This window comes from Lepidochelys kempii, chromosome 10 (assembly GCF_965140265.1).
Source record: "Lepidochelys kempii isolate rLepKem1 chromosome 10, rLepKem1.hap2, whole genome shotgun sequence".
Lineage (NCBI taxonomy): Eukaryota > Metazoa > Chordata > Testudines > Cheloniidae > Lepidochelys > Lepidochelys kempii.
The window spans coordinates 81,165,329-81,191,060 of NC_133265.1; the positions used below are offsets into that span (position 1 = coordinate 81,165,329).

The following is a 25,732-nucleotide window of genomic DNA, read 5'->3' on the forward strand; positions in this document are numbered from 1 at the left end:
ACAAAGTGGGTGTCTTTACATCAAGGAGTATTTCAGGCAGGACTTCACGGAGGGTTCCAATAAGAAATGGTGCACCTAAGTTATCGTTCTTATTGGAACAAGGAGGTTAGGCTGGCCTCTGATTGATACATGGCTAGATTTACCTCGCTGCACCTTCTCTGTGAGTGACTGCAGTGTGACCTAGAGGAATGAGTCCCCTAGACAGGGGAGGAGGCAAATGAGTACAAAACAAATCTGGTCTATTTCTTGTTTTGACCCACTCCATCTAACTTTTACATCTTTGGCTGGCAGCAGACGGTGCAGAAGGACTGCATGCCATCCACATCGCATGGCTGCTCGGCAGAAGATGGTACAGTACGACTGCTAGCCATCCTCATCTCTTGCCTGCCTGGCAGAAGATGGTACAATACGACTACTAGCAGTCCGTATCGCCTGCCCGCTCACCATAAGACGGTTCAATAGGACTGACTGCAGGACTAAAGAGAATGACCTGGTCAAGTCACTCCAAATTTAGTCCCTGCGCCCATGTCTGCCCAGGCGCTCCCAGCCAACGTGGCCAGGAGCTCCTCGGACACGACGAGGACGACTACCAATCGTATTGCACCGTCTGCTGCCAGAAGGCAATGGGTTGCTGCTACTGTGCAGCAAAGCCGTACCGCGTCTGCCAGCACCCAGGAGACATAGGGTGACGGTTACCTGAGCGGGCTCCATGCTTGCAGTGGTATGGCGTCTGCACAGGTAACTCAGGAAAAAAGGCGCGAAATGATTGTCTGCCCTTGCTTTCACGGAGGGAGGGAGGGAACAGGGGCCTGACGATATGTACCCAGAACCACCCGTGACAATGTTTTAGCCCCATCAGGCATTGGGATCTCAACCCAGAATTCCAATGGGCAGCGGAGACTGCGGGAACTGTGGGATAGCTACCCACAGTGCAACGCTCCGGAAGTTGACTCTAGCCTCGGTACTGTGGAAGCGCTCCGCCGAGTTAATGCACTTAATGCACTTAGAGCATTTTCTGTGGGGACACACACACTCGAATATATAAAACCGATTTCTAAAAAACCGACTTCTATAAATTCAACCTTATTCCATAGTGTAGACATACCCGTAGAGACTAACTCATGTATTTGGGCATAAGCTTTCGTGGGCTAAAACCCACTTCATCGAAGTTCTTTTGGTAAGACTGACTGCAGTCAAGGCTATTCACTAGACAATCTAATTTGTACACTTAGAAATCTAATTTTGAAGCTGCAAATACTTGACTTAGTAACAATTTTTGCCTTTCATATATTGGTAGGCAGACCCATTGCTATGCATAACCAGGGTGAGGCTTATTAGGGAAGTAAAGCTTTTACTATCTCTTTTAACAAGTGAGAAAGAAAAGGCACATATGTTGATGTGCTTTGTGGGAGGAAGTTCAACAAAACACCAAGTTGTTTCAGCTCCGCTGTGAGCTTTCTGATTTCCGGTTTTGCAACTCTTTTAGTAATGCAAGAGTGAACTGCTAATTTTTCTTTCTTGTGGTTTGACTGAACTAGAAACACAATACATTAATTTATTGTAATTTTTTGTTTCAGCTTCTTATTTGCACTTTGTATCCCTTAAATACAAGAAATCAATCATTCTGTAGTCTAGGGTCTCCATATTTTCAAGTCTAGTGTAGTTTCTAACCAACCTGTTAGCTTTTTAGCTGCAGGAGATGGAATTTAGTTTTTCAATTTACTGTGTAGCAGATAGCAAGGCAAAGAGATTGAGCAATCTTCAGAACTGAAGTCTTGCGTCTTACAAGATACTTCAGTATGGAGTATACATGTCTTCAAAGGCATATCTGCTGCTCCCTCTGAATGGGTCCTGCAATGGTTGATTGTTAGATGTTGCCTGTCCAAGATCAGAGTGGAATTTGTGCCAGAAGGAACTATGGCCCCAGTTTAACAAGCACTTAAGCACATGGTTAACTCAAAGCATATGAGTAGTCCCATTGTCAAAGTACAGCATGCGCAGAAGTGCTTTGCCAAATTGTGTGTGTGTGTGTATTCCGTTTAGGTTGTACACACATCTGTCTGTAAGAGAGGATGCTGAGCTGGCAAATGCTCTGGGACCTTGTTGACCTCCAAACCCAACAGAAAAACCGTAATTTTCTTTAGTAGGTACCAGAAGGGCTATTGGCATTAGAAGGAACCTTAATCTGGAATTTCTCAGTCAGTGCTTCTCTTACCTCACCATAGCTTAAAAAAAAAACAAATCAAAATGCTCGAGAAAACAAACGTGACACAAAGATTTGGTGGTTGTCATTATAGGGTTTGGTATTACCCTGAATTACCTAATCTTAAGGCTTTGTTTGCATGTCTTAAGAGGCAGATTCCCAAGCAAAATGGAGCCTTTTGGCTGCCCCAAACTCTAATGCTTGTTATAGAATTTCAGCCACTTTCATCTCAGTATAGGCTGAAAATATACTTCACTTCATGAGGCTCCTTTAACCAGCATTGTAATATTCCTGTAAAGGGTCCTTGATAAAGGTAGTTATTTAATATCCCTAAGGATTACTCAGCTGCTATCAGTGCTGTAGGGGACAGAGACCAAAAATTTCAAGCCTAAATGGCTAAAGTTGGGCCCCCAAATCCAGATTTAAGTGCCTAAATAAATCAACTGGCTTGATTTTTTCCCCCCTCAAAGATGCTGAACATCTGCAGATCCCACTAATTTCAGTGGGATTTGTGCATGCTCATCACTTCTGGAAAAACCAAGCTGCTCATGTTTAGGTGCCTAAATATAGGTTTGGGAATCTAACTTTAGGCATCCAGGTTTGAAAACTTTGGATAAAGTTTAAGGGATCCCTGCCTTAGTTGGCCTCTTAGAAAGGGTGTTCAGTGAAGAGCCTAGGTTGTTTCATAGTTATTTAGTGGTAGTGCCAAGGGACGTCAGTCAAGTTGAGGCCCCTTTGTCACTAGCATAGTACAAAAGTATAGTAACTTACAGCACCTGCTGCAAACAAGCGTACCGTGTAAAAGACCAGATTTAGCCGGTGGAAGAAACAAACAAATGGAGTGTTGGGGAGTGAGGAGAGGAGGATGGGGTAACAAGTATCAATGGTGACGTTCTTTCTTGACTGTGGGGAAGTCTGCAGAGGTTGTATTCATTACTCAGAAGTACTGTAATGCATGCTTTAAAAAGATAGTGTAAATAACTGTTTATCCAGTTGCATGGAATTTCCATTGCTTTCTTCTGTATATAAAATATGGTATGGAAAGTTCTAAAATGTATAATGTTTACACAAGTTAATTGTAGCTCTTAGTCTTTCCCGTCTGTCAGTATCGTATGCATTTAGACATTTGTTCTAAAAGTTGTTTTCTTTGTTGTTAAATTTAGGGTTTTTTACTTTAAACTTTTAAAAATTGATTGCTAAAAGCTCTGGGTATAGAAATGAATTTGAGATTTCAACAAACTGACCAAAACTTGAAATATTGCACTTCAGTGACAAAGCATGTCTTGCAATTACAGTTAGTTAAGTGCTTTGTCACTACACAATGACAGATTATCTAGTTTCAGAGGGGTATCCGTGTTAGTCTGTATCAGCAAAAACAATAAGGAGTCCTTGTGACATCTTAGAGACTAACAAATTTATTTGGGCATAATCTTTTGTGGGCTATAACCCACTTCATCAGATGCACGGGAGTGGAAAATACAGTAGGCAGCTAGAACCCACTTCATCAGATGCATGGGAGTGGAAAATACGGTAGGCAGGTATACTGCCTACTGTATTTTCCTCTCTATCCATCTGATAAAATGGGTTCTAGCCCACAAAAGATTATCTAGTGCCGTTCCATAGCAACCCAGACAAATGGGATTACCTTTCTCCTCCAGAGAATCTAGGCAGGAACCAGAGGTCAGTTTACAGGAGAGAGAAGACTGATTTACATGTTTCTTTAGCAGCTTTCATCCAAAGATCTCAAAGGACTTCACAAACATAAGCTTCACAATATCCATGAGAGAAGTGTTACAAGACTCTCTTTACAGCTGGGTAAAATGAGGCACTCAGATTAAATGATTTGGCCATGGTGTTACAGCGAGTCAGTGGCAGAACAGAGAAAGGAATATAGGAGTTTTGATTGTCAGTTGCTTATTAAGTGCTAGACTGTTCTGTTCCAATTCTTAGCGCCAAGCTGGCATCTGTTCTTGCCATTCTTCTGTCTGTGCAATGTATATGGCTGCATAGAATGGAATGTCCCATTGTTTCTATTCCTAGAAGCCAAATCTTCATCTGTTCAGGTGTCCAATGTGCTCTCTGGACTTTTGTGACAGACACCGTAGTGATTAGTGGCATCCTTTCCCGATAAGTGGTAGCACTCTTCGATGACAGTGGTCAGATTCCAGGTGACTCTGTCCTACGTTCTGTATTCTATGTATGCATTTAAATGGCTGTGGAGCAAAGGACAGAACGTTCAAAAGGTGCCGCCTCTAATACTTGTTTCTCTGATTAGAGAGGAAGGGAGAAGTTTAGTGCTAAGAGACAGGTCTGGTGATAGTGGTGGGTTACCGGGGGTGGGAGGGGAGTGTTTATTGTATGCAGGATGTTGAGGATTGCGGTAGTGAAGCTGATTAGGGATATCCGGTTAGGCAGAGAAGCAATGCATATTAGCCTTCACTGTGAATTTCTGTTGATTTTATGTTGCAACTTTAATCCTGTACCAAATACTTTCTAAATAATATTAATTTCTTATAAGCGAGCTTTTTCTGTGCTTGCTTCTGGATCCAATGATGCATGAGTTAATTTGAAGCCACTGTGTCATTTTCTTCAATAGTACTCTTTGCATCTGCCTATCAAAAGGCTTTATAGTGTGAATGTATTCTCTTCCCCTCCCCCCAACAAAAACCCTACAAAATTACTTGGTAGCAAACTAGATATTTTCTAGTTTTTGGGAGGAACTGGCGAAGCAGAAACGACCCACCACTTGCCCTGTGAACTTCCACCTTTTGGATTGTCTAGAATTATTTTGAATAATCAGAATTGCTCATCACTATGGCTCAATGAGTGAACAATCAAAGGTCATTCACTGACCTTGGCAAAAGTTTCCTAAAATGTTGTACTGTCTTGATATGGTTGCTTTATGTAATACTATGTTTCTGTCTTCAGAAATAAACAGTTATTAGAAGTCACTGGTCATGAGCCAGTTCAGTAATGACTTTTATGTTCTAAATTTCTGTGCTTGTTCTAGTAGAACACTTGTAAGACTAATAATTTAATCAAAATACAGTAGTGTATAAATGTTAGCTCTTAATTATTTAGTAAGATGGAAAGCATTTTTGACTAAATAAATTGACAATCTGGTGTCCAACTGGTTACATTAGGAAGCATCACACAATCTTAATGAATGTACCCTTTTTATGGATGTGATAGTATAGAGTTGGTTAAAGATTTTATGGGATACGTTCCTGAATCCCAAAGAAGACTACAGTATAGACCCATTGACGCGCGGATGTCGGAGTCAAGCCATCACGACCGTGTGTTAACGGACCGTGGGTTAAGAGGGCTGTGCTGAAAAAAGTGTCTGATTCACTTTAAAAAACAAAACAAAAAAAACACTGTTGTTTTCTGCTATTTCTGGCTTGCATTTTTTTTCTTTCTTATGAAGTTTGTCATTCGCCGCAGACAAAACGCGTTTGTGGCTGATTCATCGGCTGATGGGCTTTCTCCAGTAATTGATACCTGTGCTATGCCATGACCCTTTTTAAAATGTCTTATAAACCCCTTGCTGGCTTGGAATGATTCATCCCCCGTTAAATTTCCACATTTTCTCGCTTGGGCTTGACAAATTGGCCCACTTAGTAGCATTCCTTTCAGCCTTTCCTGAGCAAACCACATGCACGTGGCTTTGTCCATTGTGGGTTTTACTGAATAGCGCGCACGTTTTCGCTTAAGCCCTGTGGCAGAATCAATGTTTTGTGCAAAGCCGTTCAGTTTAGATTCGTTTTTTAGCCCTCCTCGGAGAGTAGATGCAGCAACCCCAATAGCTTTGGAAACGCCAGGCTGGGTTTCTCCACTAGTTACTCGATCTGTTGCAGCTAGCTTTTCTCCTACAGGGTAGGGACACTGCCGCTTGCCCTCTGCCAGTATAGTAGGCCTACGGTTAAAATTTTCTAATGGGGTGTGTGTGTGTGTATGTGTGTGTATATATATATATATATATATATTACTATAATACTACTATATATATATATATATCTTTCTAGCTTGACCATGACTAATCGTGTGTGATACGTCTTTACCAATATCAGTAAAGACGTACGACACGTTTCTCCTCTGCACTTCCTGTCGATTTCTGTGTCAGTGAGTTAGTGAGCAAATCTGTAGCGCTGCATAGCAAGTTCCCGTACCCCATGTTAACGAGTCTCGCGTGTTAAATAGGTAGCACTGGGAGGCATGGCGCTACTGCGCGTTAAGCGGATTCGCGTGTAAGCAGGTCTGTACTGTACTAGTAATACTTAGCATTTTTCAGAGTACGTACAAAAATTACAGAGGGATAACGTTTTCTGCCAATTTTTCTTGATCTATATACTTAATGATATGTCGCGCGTGTGTGTGTGTATGTATGTATGTATCATACACAGAATAGAAATTTGTCTTGCATACTTAACCCAGACCAGACGCAGTGAATGACCAAACTAGCAGGTTTATGACAATAGAGCAGTGGTTCTCAAACCGTGGGTCAGGACTCCAGAGTGAGTCACGACCCACTTTGAATGGGGTGGCCAGGGCCAGCATTCAAGTTGCTGGGACCCAGGGCTGAAGCCCTAGCTCCAGCCCCTCCTGGGATGGCAGGGCTCAGGCTGTGGCCCCCATTCCACCCCACCCGGGGCAGCGGGGCTCAGGCTGCAGCCCCCTCTTCCCCACACCCAGGATGATGGGGCTCAGGCTCCGCCCCCTCCGGGGGTCATGCAGTAACTTTATCAGAAGGGGGTCACGGGGCAATGAAGTTTGAAAATCCCTGTAATAGAGAAACCCTGCAAGAGAAACAGATTTGCAATGAGAAATGTATTTTTATGCAGACTGTCTACAAATTTTTGTTGTTGACACCTATTTATTTAAGACCATAGGGGGGAAAAAAGCGCTCTGTTAAAGATTCAAACCTCTGACCTTTCTGATAAGGGCTAGGAGAGTTCCTAATCCATATCTAAATCATCCAATAAGTCGTTCAGCAACACAGTGAAGATGAGACTTGAGGTTCCTGATATTTCGAAGGACTAGTTGGCACTACAAAGGCATTGCTGTTATAGTTGCAACAGCAAAGCTCCCTTGCAGAGACAAAGCTTACTCTTTTTTTGCTGGTGTGAGCTGGTGTACATGGGGGTGGTTACTGGCATAGCTGTGTCAGTTAAGAGCGTGAACTCCTCTCAGCCCCCTTCCCTCCTTCCAACATAGCTGTGCTTCAGAGCTGTCTGTCTGTATGTATACACATTATACTTACGTGCTTTATATAAATTTTTTTTTAGCTTCTGACATTTTAAACTATTTTTCCGCCTCTACAGGCCACTTTTAAAATAATCAAGTTGTACACCATTGAGCCAGCGCCCCAGCATAGGACACTATGCTAATGGTGAGATGTAACCACAAAGGTCTTAATCACTCATAGTTAAGTGAAAGTTGTCGTGTGGTCTTTGTTTGTGTCCTGACTTAAATTCTCCCTTTTAGTATTGATTTAAAAAATATATATGTATTTTTTTGTTTTCCCTTTGTTAAATAATAGCGCTGCTTGCATGGAATTGCTGCCACACGTCACTTCAAATGTGAAATATATTTTATGTCATAGTGAATGGTCTTTGTGATGGGGGGCTTGGAGGGCCAGGTAGCCTGGTGGTTAGTGCACCTGTTCTCCAGCCGCTTGTCTTATTGTCATGGGGGGCAGTAGCAGTGCCTGGTCCGTGCCTCTAGGCTGGCATTATTGGCCTCCCCACTGTGTCTGGAGTCTTTGTCCTTAAGCATGGTGTGGTAGGAGAACCTGGGCCCTCCCACTCCACCAGGTCAGGGCCCTGTGGAAAGTAACAATGGCAGGATCCTCCCCTTAGCGAGCCTAAATCTGCCACCCTGGGCTACTTTTGCCTATGTGCCCCTTCATTTTGGGGCATGATACTTATAGTCTGAACAGTCAATAACGTCAAAGTCCCAAGTGAACAGGGCTTCTTTGCAAGACCTGCTGCTTCTTGAAGTGGGTGGCGGTTGCTGATGGCATTACCTGCTATGTGTAGTCCCCTCGCAGGCCCAACCTTCTGTCTGGCTTCCTGAAAGAAGGATTCAGCTCTCCTGCAGCCGGGCCATCATCCCTTGCCTGGGCTTCTGAGTTCTGTGGTGACTTAGAATCCTATTTTCAACGTCTCCAACTCAAGGAATGTTTCCAAAATACCTCTGAACAACATACTAATCCACAGAGGCCTCCCTACCAACGTTACAAAAAGAAGGATTCTAGGTGGACTCCTCCTGAAGGTCGAAACAGCAGACTGGACTTGTACATAGAGTGCTTCCGCTGACGTGCACGGGCTGAAATTGTGGAAAAGCAGCATCACTTGCCCCACAACCTCAGCTGTGCAGAACACAATGCCATCCACAGCCTCAGAAACAACTCTGACATCATAATCAACAAGGCTGACAAAGGAGGTGCTGTTGTCATCATGAATAGGTCGGAATATGAGCAAGAGGTTGCTCGGCAGCTCTCCAACACCACTTTCTACAAGCCATTACCCTATGATCCCACTGAGAGTTACCAAAAGCAACTACAGCATTTGCTCAAGAAACTCCCTGAAAAAGCACAAGATCAAATCCGCACAGACACACCCGTGGAACCCCAACCTGGGATATTCTATCTACTACTCAAGATCCATAAACCTGGAAATCCTGGGCGCCCCATCATCTCAGGCATTGGCACCCTGACAGCAGGATTGTCTGGCTATGTAGACTCCCTCCTCAGGCCCTATGCTACCAGCACTCCCAGCTACCTTCGAGACACCACTGACTTCCTGAGGAAACTACAATCCGCTGGTGATCTTCCTGATAACACCATCCTGGCCACTATGGATGTAGAAGCCCTCTACACCAACATTCCACACAAAGATGGACTACAAGCCGTCAAGAACACTATCCCCGATAATGTCACGGCTAACCTGGTGGCTGAACTTTGAGACTTTGTCCTTACCCATAACTATTTTACATTTGGGGACTATGTATACCTTCAGATCAGCGGCACTGCTATGGGTACCCGCATAGCCCCACAGTATGCCAACATTTTTATGGCTGATTTAGAACAACGCTTCCTCAGCTCTTGTCCCCTAACGCCCCTACTCTACTTGCGCTATATTGATGACATCTTCATCATCTGGACCCATGGAAAAGAAGCCCTTGAGGAATTCCACCATGATTTCAACAATTTCCATCCCACCATCAACCTCAGCCCGGTCCAGTCCACACAAGAGATCCACTTCCTGGACAGTGCTAATAAACAATAGTCACATAAACACCACCCTATACTGGAAACCTACTGACCGCTATTCCTACCTACATGCCTCCAGCTTTCACCCTGACCACACCACACGATCCATCGTCTACAGCCAAGCTCTGCGATACAACCGCATTTGCTCCAACCCCTCAGACAGAGACAAACACCTACAAGATTTCTATCAAGCTTTCTTACAACTACAATACCCACCTGCAGAAGTAAAGAAACAGATTGATAGAGCCAGAAGAGTTCCCAGAAGTCACCTACTACAGGACAGGCCTAACAAAGAAAATAACAGAACGCCACTAGCCGTCACCTTCAGCCCCCAACTAAAACCCCTCCAACGCATTATTAAGGATCTACAACCTATCCTGAAGGATGACCCGACACTCTCACAAATCTTGGGAGACAGGCCAGTCCTTGCCTACAGACAGCCCCCCAACCTGAAGCAAATACTCACCAACAACCACATACCACACAACACAACCACTAACCCAGGAACCTATCCTTGCAACAAAGGCCGTTGCCAACTGTGCCCACATATCTATTCAGGGGACACCATCATAGGGCCTAATCACATCAGTCACACTATCAGAGGCTCATTCACCTGCACATCCACCAATGTGATATGTGCCAGCAATGCCCCTCTGCCATGTACATTGGTCAAACTGGACAGTCTCTACATAAAAGAATAAATGGACACAAATCAGATGTCAAGAATTATAACATTCATAAGCCAGTCGGAAACCACTTCAATCTCTCTGGTCACGCAATCACAGACATGAAGGTCGCTATCTTACAACAAAAAAACTTCAAATCCAGACTCTAGCGAGAAACTGCTGAATTGGAATTCATTTGCAAATTGGATACTGTTAATTTAGGGTTAAATAGAGACTGGGAGTGGCTAAGTCATTATGCAAGGTAGCCTATTTCCTCTTGTTTTTTCCTACCTCCCCCCTCCCCGACGTTCTGGTTAAACCTGTATTTATGCTGGAAATGGCCCACCTTGATTATCATACACATTGTAAAGAGAGTGATCACTTTAGATAAGCTATTACCAGCAGGAGAGTGGGGTGGGAGGAGGTATTGTTTCATGGTCTCTGTGTATATAATGTCTTCTGCAGTTTCCACAGTATGCATCCGATGAAGTGAGCTGTAGCTCACGAAAGCTTATGCTCAAATAAATTGGTTAGTCTCTAAGGTGCCACAAGTACTCCTTTTCTTTTTGTGAATACAGACTAACACGGCTGTTACTCTGAAACCTTTTAATCTGCTCTTCCTGCTGGAGTATGCTCAGCTGGCCTGTAGGGATGGGGTTACCTGGGCCCATTATTGCCTTTTAACCCCTTTGGGCCCTGTGCAGGGTCTGTATACCCCAGCACCGTAGTCTTGGACTGTAAAGGCGGATTATGATTTCAGTTGTATCAAGACCTGTTCATATCCTATAAATCCCGTAGAAGTATAGGAATTGTGTAAAAGGTTCAGTTCAGGAAGGTGGTAGGCTTTTTATCCATTTCTAATTTCCTTAAATCCAATAATTTCTCACTAAGGAATGAATGTTTTCTGTAATACTGATACTCTTATAGTGTAAATGACTTTGAAAGCTCAGTCCCTGAGCTAGAACTAGCAGTATTAGGTCGGGTCTTTATATTATTCTCAGTTAATATCTGGAAGTATTTGGAGTACTTATATTTTTCCTTTAGACTTACATAAACATTAATACTTCAAATTTTCCATATCTGATGGTAATGATTGTCTGTGTGACATTATCTGAGTAAAATATGATCATGCAGATCATTGTTGCTACCACCGTTATATAATTGCAACAAATCTCATACAAAGTATGTCAAGTAAGGTGTCAATATAAAAGTTATGATTTGCTGAATATGATTATGCTATTTGTATACATGTTTCATTTTTGTATCTGACGTTATGAATATTAACTTTGTACCTGTATTTCAAATGTTTGCTCATGTGGTAACACCCACAAGGTATTTAGCCTGCACATCTTAAAGGGATTATTCAAGTTAAGTGGCTCATCAAGGAACGCTTAACTCACAGTGGACCATGGGAGACACCTATCTACACTTAATGGACTTCCTTTGAATGTGCTAACTAGGGTATGGATGATGGCTTCTACTATGACTAAGCGAAGCATGCATGGGCATGACATGTTACTTGCCCATGTGACTCCAAACACCATCTTGTTCCCTGTAATTTTCCACAGTGAGAACCATGGGTTTCCCTTCACTTGGCAGAAGCAATAAAAGGCCCTGCAAACATCTGCATTTTGTCTCTTTCCTGCTCAAACCTCTGGACTATGAACTTATACTAATGGGAGCATTCTAACCAAGGGACTGAGGACCTTCCAAGGATTTGGAAGCAACCAGAGACTTGACTTAAGACACACAGCTACAGGGCTAGCTCTCCTCTGTCCCATCTTCTGGTCTTATTGAGTGCTCCCTCTCAGTTGATTAGGCCACTTGCTTTTACCTGTCCGTGGAATCTTGCCATTCTTAGACTTGGCCCTAGCTTAGAGTACCTTGTGCACTAACAGTGATTACTCATAAGAACAGCCATAGTGGGTAAGACCAAAGGTCCGTCTAGCCCAGTATCCTGTCTTCCGATAGTAGCCAATGCCAGGTGCTCCAGAGGGAGTGAACAGGTAATCATCAAGTGATCCATTCCCTGTTGCTCATTCCCAGCTTCTGGAAAATAGAGGCTGGGGACACCCATCCCTGTCCATCCTGGCTAATAGCCATTGATGGACCTATCCTCCAGGAATTTATCTAGTTCTTTTTTGAACCCTGTTATAGTCTTTGGTCTTCACAACATCCTCTGGCAAAGAGTTCCACAGGTTGACTGTGCGTTGTGTGAAGAAATACTTCCTTTTGTTTGTTTAAAACCTTCTGCCTATTTAATTTCATTTGGTGACCCCTGAGATCTTGTGTTATGAGAAAGGGTAAATGACACTTCATTATTCACTTTCTCCACACCAATCATGATTTTATAGAGCTCAATCATATCCCCATTCAGCAGGCCCAACTCAGTTTGGAACCTTTATTAATAAAAATACTTTGTTGCCGTAGCACCTAGGAGCCCCAGTCAAGGACCAGGACCCCATTGTTCTAGGCACTGTACAAACGCAAGACAAAAAGACTGTCCCCAAAGGGTTTATAATCTAAGTATAAGAGGCACCACACATACAGACAGATGGGAGAGTATAAGGAAACAGTGAGACCTTATTGGTCAGCCATTTTTTGTAGGCATCATGGCAAAGGAGAGTTTTAAGGAGGGATTTAAAGGAGGATATGGAGGTAATTTTGCAGATGTGTATAGTGAGCACCTCTCAGGTGTGAGGTGGGAGAAAGCAGGAAGGTTCTTGTTTGAAAACTTAACAAGTGGGTGTTGAAGGCTGGCCTCCTGGACCAATTGGAGCCAGGAATAGACCTCACTACTAAATGCGAGGGATGATCGGTATTATGGGGAAAGGTCATGATGCGCCTGAAAGTGCAGCCAGGCCACTTATGTTGGATGCAGTAGAGAAATGGGAACCATTAGAGCAGTGGTTCTCAACCTGCAGGCCGCTTGCAGCCCGTTCAGCACACAGCTGTGGCCCATGACACATCATACAGGGTGTGTGTGTGTGTGCCACATAACACAAAGAGAGCTGCATGTGCAGCCCACAATGATAAATAGGTTGAGAACCATTGCATTAGGATTCAGAGAGGGGTAACATGGTCGAAGCGATGGGCTAGGAAAATGATCTTTGCTGCACCATTCTGAATCTTTATGAGCGGCACAAGAATGCATTTCTCAATGCCTGGGAAAAAGATGTGGAAGTAATCAAGACCCACAGCGATGAGAATCCTGTGATCAGACTGTCAGGAACTGTGGCCAGTGGTTAATACAGTAACCAGGCAGCTTTCTTAAACCAAACTATTGTTGAATCTTAACAGTAGGAACACAACAAAGCATAAAAGAAAAAGAACTTTAAAACATTATAAGGTCTGTTTGCATGTCTGTTTACCTAGAAGCTTGCTATGCCTCGGCAGAGTGCCCAGGCAGGTCCCTAGTTACTCCAGAGCCCTAGCTGCTCATGAATCACACTGAGAAAGGCATCAACCGAATCCCCGCATCTCCCAGCTTCGTACCTCAGGAATATACCGTCTTGCACTGCTCAAGATGAGCAGTGCAAGTCTCAGTGGAAAGTGGATATACGCCAACCTTTGTAAACCTGAACAGATTTACGAAACATTTCAGGCAAACCCACTGGTAAAGATAAACAGTAAAACAAGTTTATTGACTACAAAAGATAATTTTTAACTGATTAAAAGTGATAGGCAGAAAGTCAGAGTAGTTAACAAAATAAAATATAAGCACGCAGTCTAAACTCTCAACCCTATTAGACTGGGCAACATCTAGATTAAGCAGTTTTTCTCACCCCCCTGAATATTGCAATTCTTAGTACACGGGTTTCACCCTTGAAACGTTGGCCAGTCTCCTCTGTTGGAGTCTTCTCAGTGTCCTTGTTGCTTGCAGCACAGGTGGGGGAGAAAAGGCCAAGCATGGGGCCATTGTGTTCAGTTTTATACCCTTAGTCCATGTGCTTGGAGAACACAAGTCCAGGCATATCTGATGGGCATTGCTGAGGCCCCAGGCAAGGCTGAGCAATTCCCTTGGTTTTGCCTTATGCCAGGTGAGTCATTGAATGGTAACTCCCTTGCTGGACAATGGGAGTTGATGGTGGTTTGACGCCTGCCCGGGCGTTGGTTACTTTCCTTGCTGTTGTCTCTGCGGAGCTAATACCTGGTCGATTCCCCAACTTACAGCATGTTTTACTGACAGCCGTACAACACAATCTCATAACTTCATATGTACTAATGATATACATGTTTAGATAGAACAGTGACTTCCAGCAGATCATTACATTTCCCCTGATACCTTACATGGCATGCTTTATATGCAAGATCACAATCATATTTAAATGATGAATAGGGGGGTTACAGGGTGCTCCCCCCGAAGTACAGAGTTTAAAGCTTTCTCTCATGCATGCATACACAAAACACCCAGTTGGACATTCTAAGTGTACATGTATTTGAACTTAAACACTTCCTAGGTTGTTAAGAGTTCAAGACAATCGCATGTCATTTAAAAAGTGACTATGACCTTGATATTACAATGTAATATAAATGCAAATATACAATTGTGGTCTTTGTTACCTATTGGAATATATTAATTTTAGAAGGTTAAATTCAATTAATAGAGAGCTCACTGAATTCCACACTTTGACATATTCACACTTAAATTTTTTTTTTTCAGATGGACAATCTCTTTACTAATAGTATCAGACACAGTTTTGGTAGGTCACATCCAAACTAATATTGGCTTTAACCAACATACTGAGCTACACAGTTTCCTGCAGGTGGTGATGTCAGTGATGATCATTTGCTTACTGCTTTGTCTGACTAGGATTCTGAAATCTTTTCTTAAGGTGGATATACTTATTTGAAATGGCTTCTGGACCAACTTTCCTTCAATTCATAAGGACTCTTCCTTTCTATTTGCAGTTGGGTAACATTCCTGTGATGACTACAGCAATTGCTTACATGGAAAAGCAATACATCGGACCCTCGCTAGAATGTGCGTCTATATGGTGCGAATTCGTATATAACGCGGTCGTGGCCATGGATCCCAAATTTAATTACTTTTTAATTAGAATTAATTTTAAAGCAGTCCCCGCATGGATCCCAAATCACACGTTCTAGCGAGGGTCCGGTATATTTGGACAATGTTGTTTTGCACCTGGGAATGGGGAGAAAAGCCTGCACCTTGTGATCAAGCACGTCTTTGTAGAATAGATCACTAATAGTCTGAAGCCCACATTTGGGGTACCACTGGTTTATCAAATGCTGATTTCTGCTCAGATATTGGGATGGAGTGGGTATTCAATTGATAACCAAGAATAGAAAAACTCACTACGTGTTTTCGTTGCTGTTATTTTGGAATATAAACTAACAATGATGGTTTAAAAAAGCAAAAACAAGCCTAATTTTTTTCTTATCCCTTTCAATGTATGTTTAAAACTAGGTAATGGTCTTGGATTAAATAAACTAATCCTAAATTTAAAAAGGATCATTTAAGATTTTTATGATTTCATCAGATATTTTAAAGGTTATATGAATTTGAGGGATGATAGTTTCCATAAAATAACATATTTTTGGAACTAAATCAATTCAAGCAAAAGGCATCTATTCTTTTATAAATGTGCCAAGGCTATATAGCATATGAGATGTTTGACTTATGGAATCTCCCATGTCAGCACAGAAGAATGTACTTCTACATTATAAGATGGTAACAATTTGGCAGAACTGGGAAGCACCATGAAATTGTATACAGAGGATTTGAAGTTACTTTTCAAGGTCACGGGCCTGTGTATTTTTCCTTAGTAAAAATCAAAACAAGCTGATGGATTAAAAGAGACTTGCAAAGAAGGGGGTGGAAAATTGAGTTTATGGCCTTTTTTGTTGTCTTATTATGTAGAACTAAGTGGGAGGGCAAAAAGAGGAGAGTGTGTGTGAGAGAGAGAGTTTTTAAAAATGCTTTTTTCTGTTAGTTTATTTCACCCATATTCTTCACATAGACTGGTGGTGTTGCCAAAGCCAATAAAGTTGAAAGCTGAGCAACTGAGAGGAAGAGATTTCTAGCCAAACTGTTCTAGAATGTTGTTTTTGAACACCTATTTAACTTCACTGAATAATTAAATGTTGGCTAAAGGAAGCCTTTGTTAAACATTCAACACCTTTGTCCTTCAATTAAGGTGTTGCAGCTTACAACAAACATCCCTGAGACCTTCCAGAGCTTCTCTAGCAAAACCAGACTTGAAATTTCTAAGGTAAAAAACAAGCAAGAAATTTAAAAATCAAAACAAGAATTGTTCAGGCCACCTTTCGTATCTTCAAAAACAAAGACGAGAACAAATACTTCACCACCCTGCGCCCCGCCCCCCTTTTTAAAGCATCTTTTGCAGGGCAGCATATTAGAATGATTGGGTAGTTTATCTTGGGTTGAACACAATAGATCACTTATTAATCTGTTCTTTTATATCTGGCTATTTTATATCTGGGGTGTTTGTGTAATATATATGGAGTATAAAAATGTTTTGTTTATATTGTACATCGTGCGCATTGTATTCAGACTTTTCCAAAATTCATAAATTACCATAGTTGTGATTGATTTGGATCTTGGTCTTTGCACCAGAGTGTGCTATCTCGAGTTTGGCAAAGGAGGAAATGGTATTCTGTGTTTTTAAAAAGAATAAGTAGCGTGAGTGGGGGGTTGGTAGGAATGGTTAGCAGGGATGGTTAGCTGTTAGTTTGATGGTATGTGCTAGAACCCTAATCCTGATTGGTCTCTGGGTGCTATCATAATATAAATGTTTATTAATAAACATTGTCCCACTTTAATATGTTCCATCTCTTTAACCAGCCAGGATATATCCTGGGTGATATCTGTTAATGAAATTGATTTTAGTATAAATGACAGGAGGCTAGATAAACACACACTTTTTTCTATTTAAATAGGTTCTCCTATCTCCCCCACCCCCCCCCCACAAAAAAAAAAGAAAAAAAGCGGTTACTGGCATGTTGTCTGCTTATATCCATATGGCTTTATTGGTTGCTGCACACATTTTAATAGCGCAACAGTTATTATCCCTTAGAAGTACTGTTCATGGTATGTATTGACCAAAGTGATGGCTCAATAAAATATCTTATAAATGAGCTGTTCTGCATGTTGTCTGTGCACACTTATGACAATACCCAACACCTGTGTTGTTGACACAGAATAAAGATCTGAATGTAATTTAAAGGTGTCATTGTGGTGTTTAGAATCCATCAAATACCTGCATGGTATCCATTTTATAATTGGGTCCAAGCTGCAGATATATTGTTGCCTTGCTGTGGGTTGATCCTTCTGGTATCCTGTTAAGCATCCATGGTTCCTCAGGAATGAGTTGGAAGTGGATGGTAGTAAAGTAGAAAATCATCAGACTGGTAGGTGTTTAAAACACAAAGCAGGAGTTAGTCATCATAACATGATACAAACAGTTAGAAGTAATTAAGCGGAATGTTCTTCTTTGTTACAAATTGTCCTCTGATACCATGGTGATAAGCATGTTAAAATTTCCTAGATGGATTTTTTTTTTTCTTTTTTAAAGCAAGCAACTTTTAGTGCTCAGGAAAGGTACCATTTGTAATAGCTTTGCAGTTGAAAGTACTTTATCCACAGATTGTATGGTATGTGACAACACAGTGATCTTTGCAGTATCCGCATGCAAGGGAGAAGTTGCAGGCACAAGCCCGGGTAGCTTAGAATTTCATTTACTCCTTCTTCCCCAACAGGTGTGTAATGCATGCATAATGTTTATTTTATTATGGCTCCGATGTTGAAAGATTTGTATTTTAAGAAATTAAGCACAACTGTTATTTCTGAGTTGTACATCTCACGAAGCGTGAGTGTATAACATATATTGTTAAATATATATAGTGGTTTTGATGGGAACTGCTCGTCTCATTCAACTGTAAATTCTGTATTTTTCTCATGTATATAATTACTGTACTTTTAGAGACTAATTCAGGAACATATAATGAAAATGAATCCAGAGAAAAAAATGTAATTTTAAAGGCTTCTTTGAAAAGCATTTTCACGCATTTTGTACTTTAAAGCCAAATAATAGTCTTGACAATGTTAACCTTTTTTTATTTCTCTTTGACTGGTAGATAGAAAATGCTATTTCTTCAGTTGATTTGTCACTGCCTTAATATGGTTCTCATAAAAATGTTCAGTTATTTTTTTTTTAGCTTTTATAAAAGCTTTAATAAAGGTGTATATCTAGGTGCCTTTGAAATAAGTTACTAAAACAAACAACAACAGATACTTTTAACACTATATCATGTGTGATATAAATATATATTAAGTTATTTTAGTTTTATTCTAAAGCAACGTACCATGCTACATATACTTTCTGTATTGCTGTATTTTATAGTGACTCTGTCTTTTTCTTTTTCCTAGCATCAGATAATAGCCAGCGATTTCGAGAAACCTGTTTTGCATTTGCATTGACACCGCAACAAGTGCAGCAAATCAGCAGTTCAATGTAAGTGCATTTCTAGAAATCCTTCAGGGTAGTATTTCTGAACTCTGAAACTGAACCAGCATACAGTATCTTCAAAAAAGACCAAAACAAACCCAAATCTGTCTTAATATGCAGTAGTATACTAGGCAATTCACAGAATACATACAAAAGACACAGGCCCAGCCCGAAAGAGCTCATAATCTAAATTTTAGTAATGTGATGAGAGTGACGAAGGGTGGCGAGAGGAGGCGATGAGCATGGTGATGTGATTCCTCCTTTTAAGCATGTGAACATACTCGTGGGAATTTTTCTTCCAATATATAAAACCAAGGAAGATACGGAGATTGAGAATATTGATTCAGTTATTATAGTCAACATGATGGAGATCAATAGTTCAGAAGTGGTTTAAAAGAACAGAGCCTGATAGTTTGATGGACCAGAGAAGGAAGGCGCTCCAGGAATAGTGGCGAATATGCAAAGTGTAGAGATAGTAGTGAAAGAATGGGCCATAACTGCTGACAAGAGGCTTAATCCAGTGTCCTTTATAGTCCAGTGAGCATTTGATGAGTCCTCAAGTGAGCAATCTGCTAAATCTCAGTTTTGGAGGAGCATGCCTACACAAGAGATTAAGTATCACAGATTGTGGTAGTGTACTCACTCATCAGAGCTTTGCTTTTCAGGTTTTGTTTTTATATGTGCCACATTTTTAATTTGTATTTGTCCTATCTTTGCTAGGGACATTTCTGGGACCAAATGTGACTTCACAGTACAGGTCCAGCTAAGGTACAGTATTCATACAGTATAATCTTGGGGCCAGTGGATTTTTAAATAGTTTGGGAATATAAATCTTATTATGACATCTCCTTCTAATGTGTATACACCCCACTAAATCATTATTGCTCTTTCAGGGGCTATGGGGGAAGAAATAAGTCTAATCCTGCTGTATTCTAACAGTGGGGGAAGGAGGCATAGGAAGGAGCTGACTCCTGCTAGAAATCCCAGTCTGGGGGTACTGCAAAAAGAGCAGACTACAGCTATTTGCCCTTGCTCTGTGCAGCTTTTCAGAAGCTCCTCATGACTGTCCATCCAGTCTGTCAGCAGCCCTAGATGCACTCAGCTGTGACCATAACTTCCCTCTGTTTGCAGTTGTAGGTTGTGCTTGTGCTTCCTGCCCCCACTTCAGATCTGTTGTTGGATATGGGTGCCTGGGCCTCCCTCAGCTAGATCTAGAGAGGAAGCAGAAGACAGGATGTTCCAGCATGATTTCTGTTGGGTGCTGGCCACTTTGTTCAACTGGTGCAACTGTCAAGCATAGCAGCCCCATTCCATGTCTTTAACCAGGGAGACAGGAGGTGGGGAAATCACAGTCAGTCTGTTTTGGATTTGCTGACAGACTCACTGTAATTTGGCTTGGTCCTATAATCTCTCTTTAATTTAGTGGTATTTCTGAATGGGTAGTGTGAGTCTCCTAGCAGACATCTAGAGGAGCTAAAAGGTTACTTTTGAATCTGGCGCATCAGAAAGGCTGGTACGTAGGAGGTCGGGGGATCTACAGTCACCTCAGAGGACAAAAGAGGGTCTGTCTACTACTGCTTCCAGCAGCAAACATGCCTTCATAATACTGAGATTAGCATTATCAGAAACTGTCTGAACTGAGGTAGAAGGTCTGACCTTGAGCATCAGACTAACACTGGAAGCCTTAGCTGCTGCAGCATGGCCTGCTTATCTTAGATAAAGGAGGAATAGTTGGAGAGGTAGCATGTATTCTCTCCTTTGCAAAAACCTTGGCTTTTAGTAAGGTGAGGTCAGGCAGCGAAGATCGAGGGAAGAGAAACTGGACAGACACTGAAGGATTCTGGTAGCAGGAACATGCTTTGTCTCATAATGAGTGAGTCATAGAAACAAGCCACGCATAGAGGAACCTAGAGCCCTCTTTATTCAAACAAGTACTTGTGCTTGGGGCTTTTCTGCCTGTTGGTCACATGGCAATACAGAACAACTCAATAATTCCAGACTTCTCTATCAAAGTTGAAGATTTAATTCTACCTGCTGCTCAGACCGTCATCTGAATCTTCTTAAACACACATAATTCAGTAGCAAAAATCCATACCTAGTAACATGAAGTCCTTTAAGAACTTGTTTAACACATTTTAAATATGACAGGTGATCAAAACTCTTTGCATTTAGGTTTTGTTTATCAGAAACCAGTTGTCCACAAGAAGATCACTTCCCACCCAATCTCTGTGTGAAAGTAAATGGGAAACCATGTAGCCTTCCAGTAAGTAATAGAGGTTCTTTTGATTTGTATCATGTCAGTAGTACAGCTAAGGGTGTATGTTTGCCTGAAATATCATAAGAATAGCGGCTTCCATGTTTTTTAATGTTTGTTTTGACATCGGGTTTGGGGGGTCTGATTGTTGGGTGAATGAACTGGATAAAAAGTTAGGCAAGCTGTTATTGAAAAGTGTAACCCTACTGTGTAAGGGAAAGGGCTCAGACCTAGGTACCCCAGCTGTCGATGGGTATGTCTACACAGCAATTAAACTGGTGGGCCCATGTCAGCTGACTTGGGTTTGTGAGGTTTGTACAATTGTGGTGTAGATATTTAGGCTCAGGCTGGAGCCTGGGCTCTGGAACTCTCCCACTCATTGGGTCCTAGAGCTTGGGCTCCAGCCTGAACCCAAATGTCTACACCACAATTTTACAGCCCTGGAGCCCATCCATTGTGAGCCTGAGTCAGCTGACCCAGGCCTGCCATTGATTTTTAATTGCTGTGTTGACATACCCTTAGTGTCCCCATAAAGATAAATATTTTAAACTATATTTATAAGTGTGGTTCTGCAGTGTTGAGTTGGTTCCTAAATACCTGTCTGTGACTGTAACTTTTACCATGATTTCTAGGAGTTGTCATATTGTTACTATGACTGTTGCACAGTTTTCCAAGATTTACCATGGCAGACCTTCAACAGTAACTGATGTAGAATGGCTAGCATAAAATTCCCTAAATCTAAAAATCTGCATTGGGAAGATGAGTTTTCAAATTGGAAGGGTGTCAGCAGTTACAAGATTTAGATCTTGGCTGCTGGTTGTGTTTTTAAATACTTAGGGGGGAAAAAAGCAGGTTAATATCCCTCCACAAACAGTGCATGGAGTTTGTTAGGAAAAATGAGATTAAAATATCTCTTGTAAAGGGAAAAATTAAAAAAATAATTGTTTCATTTTAGGGCTATCTTCCACCAACCAAAAATGGTGTTGAACCAAAGCGACCTAGCCGACCAATCAATATTACCTCACTTGTCAGATTGTCTACAACGGTACCAAACACCATCGTCGTTTCATGGACTGCAGAAATTGGAAGAGTGAGTTACTATTTGGTCAGATCTATGTATTAGAGAAAAGTTTTAATCAGCTCTACAGTGGAGTCGCATCTTACGCGGGGGTTAGGTTCTAAAGTCAGCGTAAGGTGAAAATCGCGTATAGTCAAAATTACCTTTGAAAATCCCTTAAATCGCCCATAAAGTACAGCTCACGAAAGCTTATGCTCAAATAAATTTGTTAGTCTCTAAGGTGCTACAAGTCCTCCTTTTCTTTTTGAGTATACACTCCATCACATTAAGATTGGGATCAACATCCATAGCGCTACGTATCCGTGAGAACGTAAGCCTCGTGTATGTGGCCTTGAAACAGCGAATCACGCCTTGGTTGAGAGGATGGAGGTGGTATGGGGGGGAGAAAGACGAAGTCAACGTCGTTACGTGCAAACCGGAGCAGGGTGGCCAGGAGCATTGTCTACGATCAGCAACACTTAAAAGTCAAGTCCTTTCTCTTCGAGGTACCGCTTGACCTCTGGAATGAAACACTTGTGGAACCAATCCAGAAACAATGCTGCTGTCACCCAAGCCTTTTTATTTGATTGCTAGAACACAGGCAGATTTTTGTTCTTGCCTTTTAGGGCACAGGGATTTGCAGCCCTGTAGAGCAGTGGTTCCCAAACTGAGGTTCACAATGTTACAGGGGGTTTGCCAGAAAAAAATTCACTAATGGTGGCCAGAGGACCCTGGGCATTGGAGGCAGCAGGTGGGACCCGGTTGCAGGGCTGGCAGCCCGAGCCCCAGGGAGAACAGGGCAGGGCAGTTGGGGCTGGCAGCCCGAACCCCAGGGAGAACAGGGCAGGGCAGTTGGGGCTGGCAGCCCGAGCTCCAGGGAGAACAGGGCAGGGCAGTTGGGGCTGGCAGCCCGAGCCCCAGGGAGAACAGGGCAGGGCAGTTGGGGCTGGCAGCCCGAGCTCAGTGGAGCTCAGTTGACCGGGGCGGTCAAAGGGGTCCAGCAGCAGGAGCCTCACGGAGTGCGGAGGAAATTTAAACTTAAATCCCTGGAAATATTCATTTTTAGGAGGGGGTTCACGAGATTTCACAATTTAGTGAAAGGGGTTCCCGGGCTGCTAAAGTTTGGGAACCACTGCTGTAGAGCAAGCCCGGCTTTATTAAATGCCCAGCCGCATTGCCACAAAACAACACAGTCTTTAGCTGCTTTGAAGCCAGGGGCTTGTCTTTCCGATTTCGTAGTGTAAGTGCGGTTGGGCATTTTTTCCCAGAAGAGCCCAGTCTTGTCAGCATTAAAAACTTGTTCGGGAAGATAGCCCTTTTCTTCTATGATTTTCTTTAATTGTTTGGGGTAGGCTTTTGCTGCCTCTTCGTTGTCAGATGCAGCTTCACCAGTAGTCTGCACGTTTTTGAGGTCGAAGCGGTCCCTAAAACTGTTAAGCCAACCTTGGCTAGCTTTGAATTCCTTCTCGTCAGAAGGCTGTCTGTCTCTCTTTGGCGGGAGGTTTGAACAGCGCGTAGAGGCTAAGAGCCTTTTCTCGCAATGCGTTGCCATCGATCGGCACACGTTTACGGTTCATGTCTTCCAGTCATAAGTTAAATGCCTTTTCAGTCTTCACTAAAGTTTTATCACACACCTGGCTCGTCACCTTAGCAGTTATTGGAGCACTTGATGCCATGGCTTGACGAATTTTCTCTCTCGCAAATCTTGATGGCACGGATGCTAGATTTGTTGTGGCCATACTTATGCTCCATGTTGCGGACCGACATACCGTCTCTCAATAAGTCCAACACAGCCAGTTTTTCCTCCAGCGTTGGAACAGATCGCTGTTTCTTCGGTTGAGCACCAGATGAAGTAGTTGGCTTGCGTTTAGGGGCCATGTTGTAGAAAAAATACGTACAGTATCTTTAAACACTAGAATCACACTCAGCACAGCGAGATGTTCACGCTATGAGAGGCACGCCGGAACTGAGACTGACTGAGGGAACAACAGATTCACGTCTCCCATCTCACGCTCACTCCGGGCCATAAGCTCGTGGAGTGGAATGGTGGGCGGAATCGCCCGTGCTATTTACAGATTTTTTTTTTTGATTTTTTTTTTTTGCTGAGGAAGCATAGATGAATTTGCGTAAGTTAAATGTGCGTATGATGCGACTCACCTGTCCTTCAGCATACGTTAGAAAGCTAACAAGCAAGCTTAATTGGTGAGAAAAACACTTATGGAGTATAGTAATGGGTAACTAAGGATTTTTTGTTTCCTCTTTTCCCCTGCCCTCTACCGCTTTATGTCTGTGTGCTATCGCATGTTACCTGAGATCAAAGAGATTTGTAATGCTGACCTACCAGTGTGTAACACGTTGCATGGGGGAGTGTTTCTTAACTCTGAAAATGCAGAGGTAAATCTTCGAAAGTATGAAAGCTCAGTAGTGCATGTGGGGATTTAAACTTGCCATTTAACGCTTCAATTCTCACAGCTGTATTTTATCCACATACTTTATTAACTGCACTGTTTTGTTTTATAGCATGTTTTGGGGGAAGGGAGGATGTAATTAATGTTTTTAAATGATTGATGTTCCACTGAAATTCTATCCATCTGGAATAGCCTGTGGAAAGTATTTTTTATTTAGTTGGTTAGTCAGTCAGTCCATGAGACCCAATCCTCTATCAGTGATCAATGCATTGAGAATCTGTGTGTATATGTTCATGATGAAAGCCAGATATGCTTAACAAAATCAATGAGGACTTGAGAAAAGCTGATCAGATGTGGCTTTGCTACCAGCAGCCATCCTATTTCTCTAGAGCCTGAGAATTAGCCTGAGATGTAGTATCATCTATTCCAAGTGTGGACTAAAACCCATGATTCATTGAAACAGTGTAGAAAAATAATTATTGCCCATCTGTGCACAACAGTCAGGTATACAATATCACTCTTGTATTTTCCCCCTATCAAAATGGATTGAAGTTGAAGCATGACCAGATCTCCAGTTAGATTATGGAACAGATGCCTGCTGAATGCTGTTTTTAAAACTACTGGCCTTTTAGGCAAAAGAAAAAAAAAAAGTGAGCTTCAAAATGTCAAACAAGTTTCCAAAAAAATTCACCTGCTTTAGTTTACTGCAGATTATTTCTTGTCTATTGGAAATGCATTGAAAAAAACAACACCGTGCTGCTTTTTATAGTGAAGTAGCTGTTTTCACAAAGCTTTCTGGGTGCAAATGGACATTTGCTATAACTGAAATTGCATAGCTGTATCTTGGAAAAGCTTTTGAATTTATAGTCATCAAAACTAGAAGAATAATGGCAAATAAACTCAGTATATCTAACAAAAATGATTAGTCAGATCTTTTCCACACAAGAAATAATGCTTCCTAATTCTATTATTTGGATCCTGCCAATAAATCAGTAGAAATTAGTTTTATTTTATGGATATGCATGATAGATAAAAATTGGGCATTTGTTCTTTTTAAATATTGGGTTACATGTCTCAGCTGGTAGAGTATACCTTTAGTGAAGTCCTAATTGTGGTGTCTGCACAATCTGCTTTCCAAAGACTTCTGTGAAAGTTGCCTTGGGCAAGTACCTAGCTTTGTAGATTCAAGCTGTCAGTAAATAATTTCACAATGTTAATTAGCATTTCCCTAACTTCTATCCTAATTGAGGCATTAAACAAACATGTTAAAGCAGTAGAGGTTTTTAATGATGGAAGCATCTCTAGCAAGAGCAAAATATTTAAAATAATGTGTTTCTGGTATTTAAATTGTGAAATTTTATGGTATATATTATTATTGAA

At 41.8% G+C, this 25,732-nt stretch overlaps 1 protein-coding gene and 1 long non-coding RNA gene across 3 annotated transcripts in view; both read left to right on the plus strand.

The window, feature by feature from the left end:
- The window catches only part of PIAS1 (protein inhibitor of activated STAT 1), a 96,639-nt gene that overhangs the window by 53,190 nt on the left and 17,717 nt on the right, over window positions 1–25,732 (plus strand). For both annotated transcript variants that reach the window (XM_073304443.1, XM_073304444.1), the window contains 4 exons: window positions 18,555–18,639; window positions 19,354–19,401; window positions 20,806–20,896; window positions 21,843–21,977. In XM_073304443.1, the coding sequence (XP_073160544.1) occupies window positions 18,555–18,639; window positions 19,354–19,401; window positions 20,806–20,896; window positions 21,843–21,977 (359 nt within the window). The remainder of the gene's footprint in view (window positions 1–18,554; window positions 18,640–19,353; window positions 19,402–20,805; window positions 20,897–21,842; window positions 21,978–25,732) is intronic.
- Window positions 6,233–16,378, plus strand: LOC140895128 (uncharacterized). The gene is made up of 3 exons (XR_012154111.1): window positions 6,233–7,592; window positions 14,805–14,844; window positions 16,303–16,378. It is a non-coding gene; the product is annotated as an uncharacterized lncRNA (long non-coding RNA).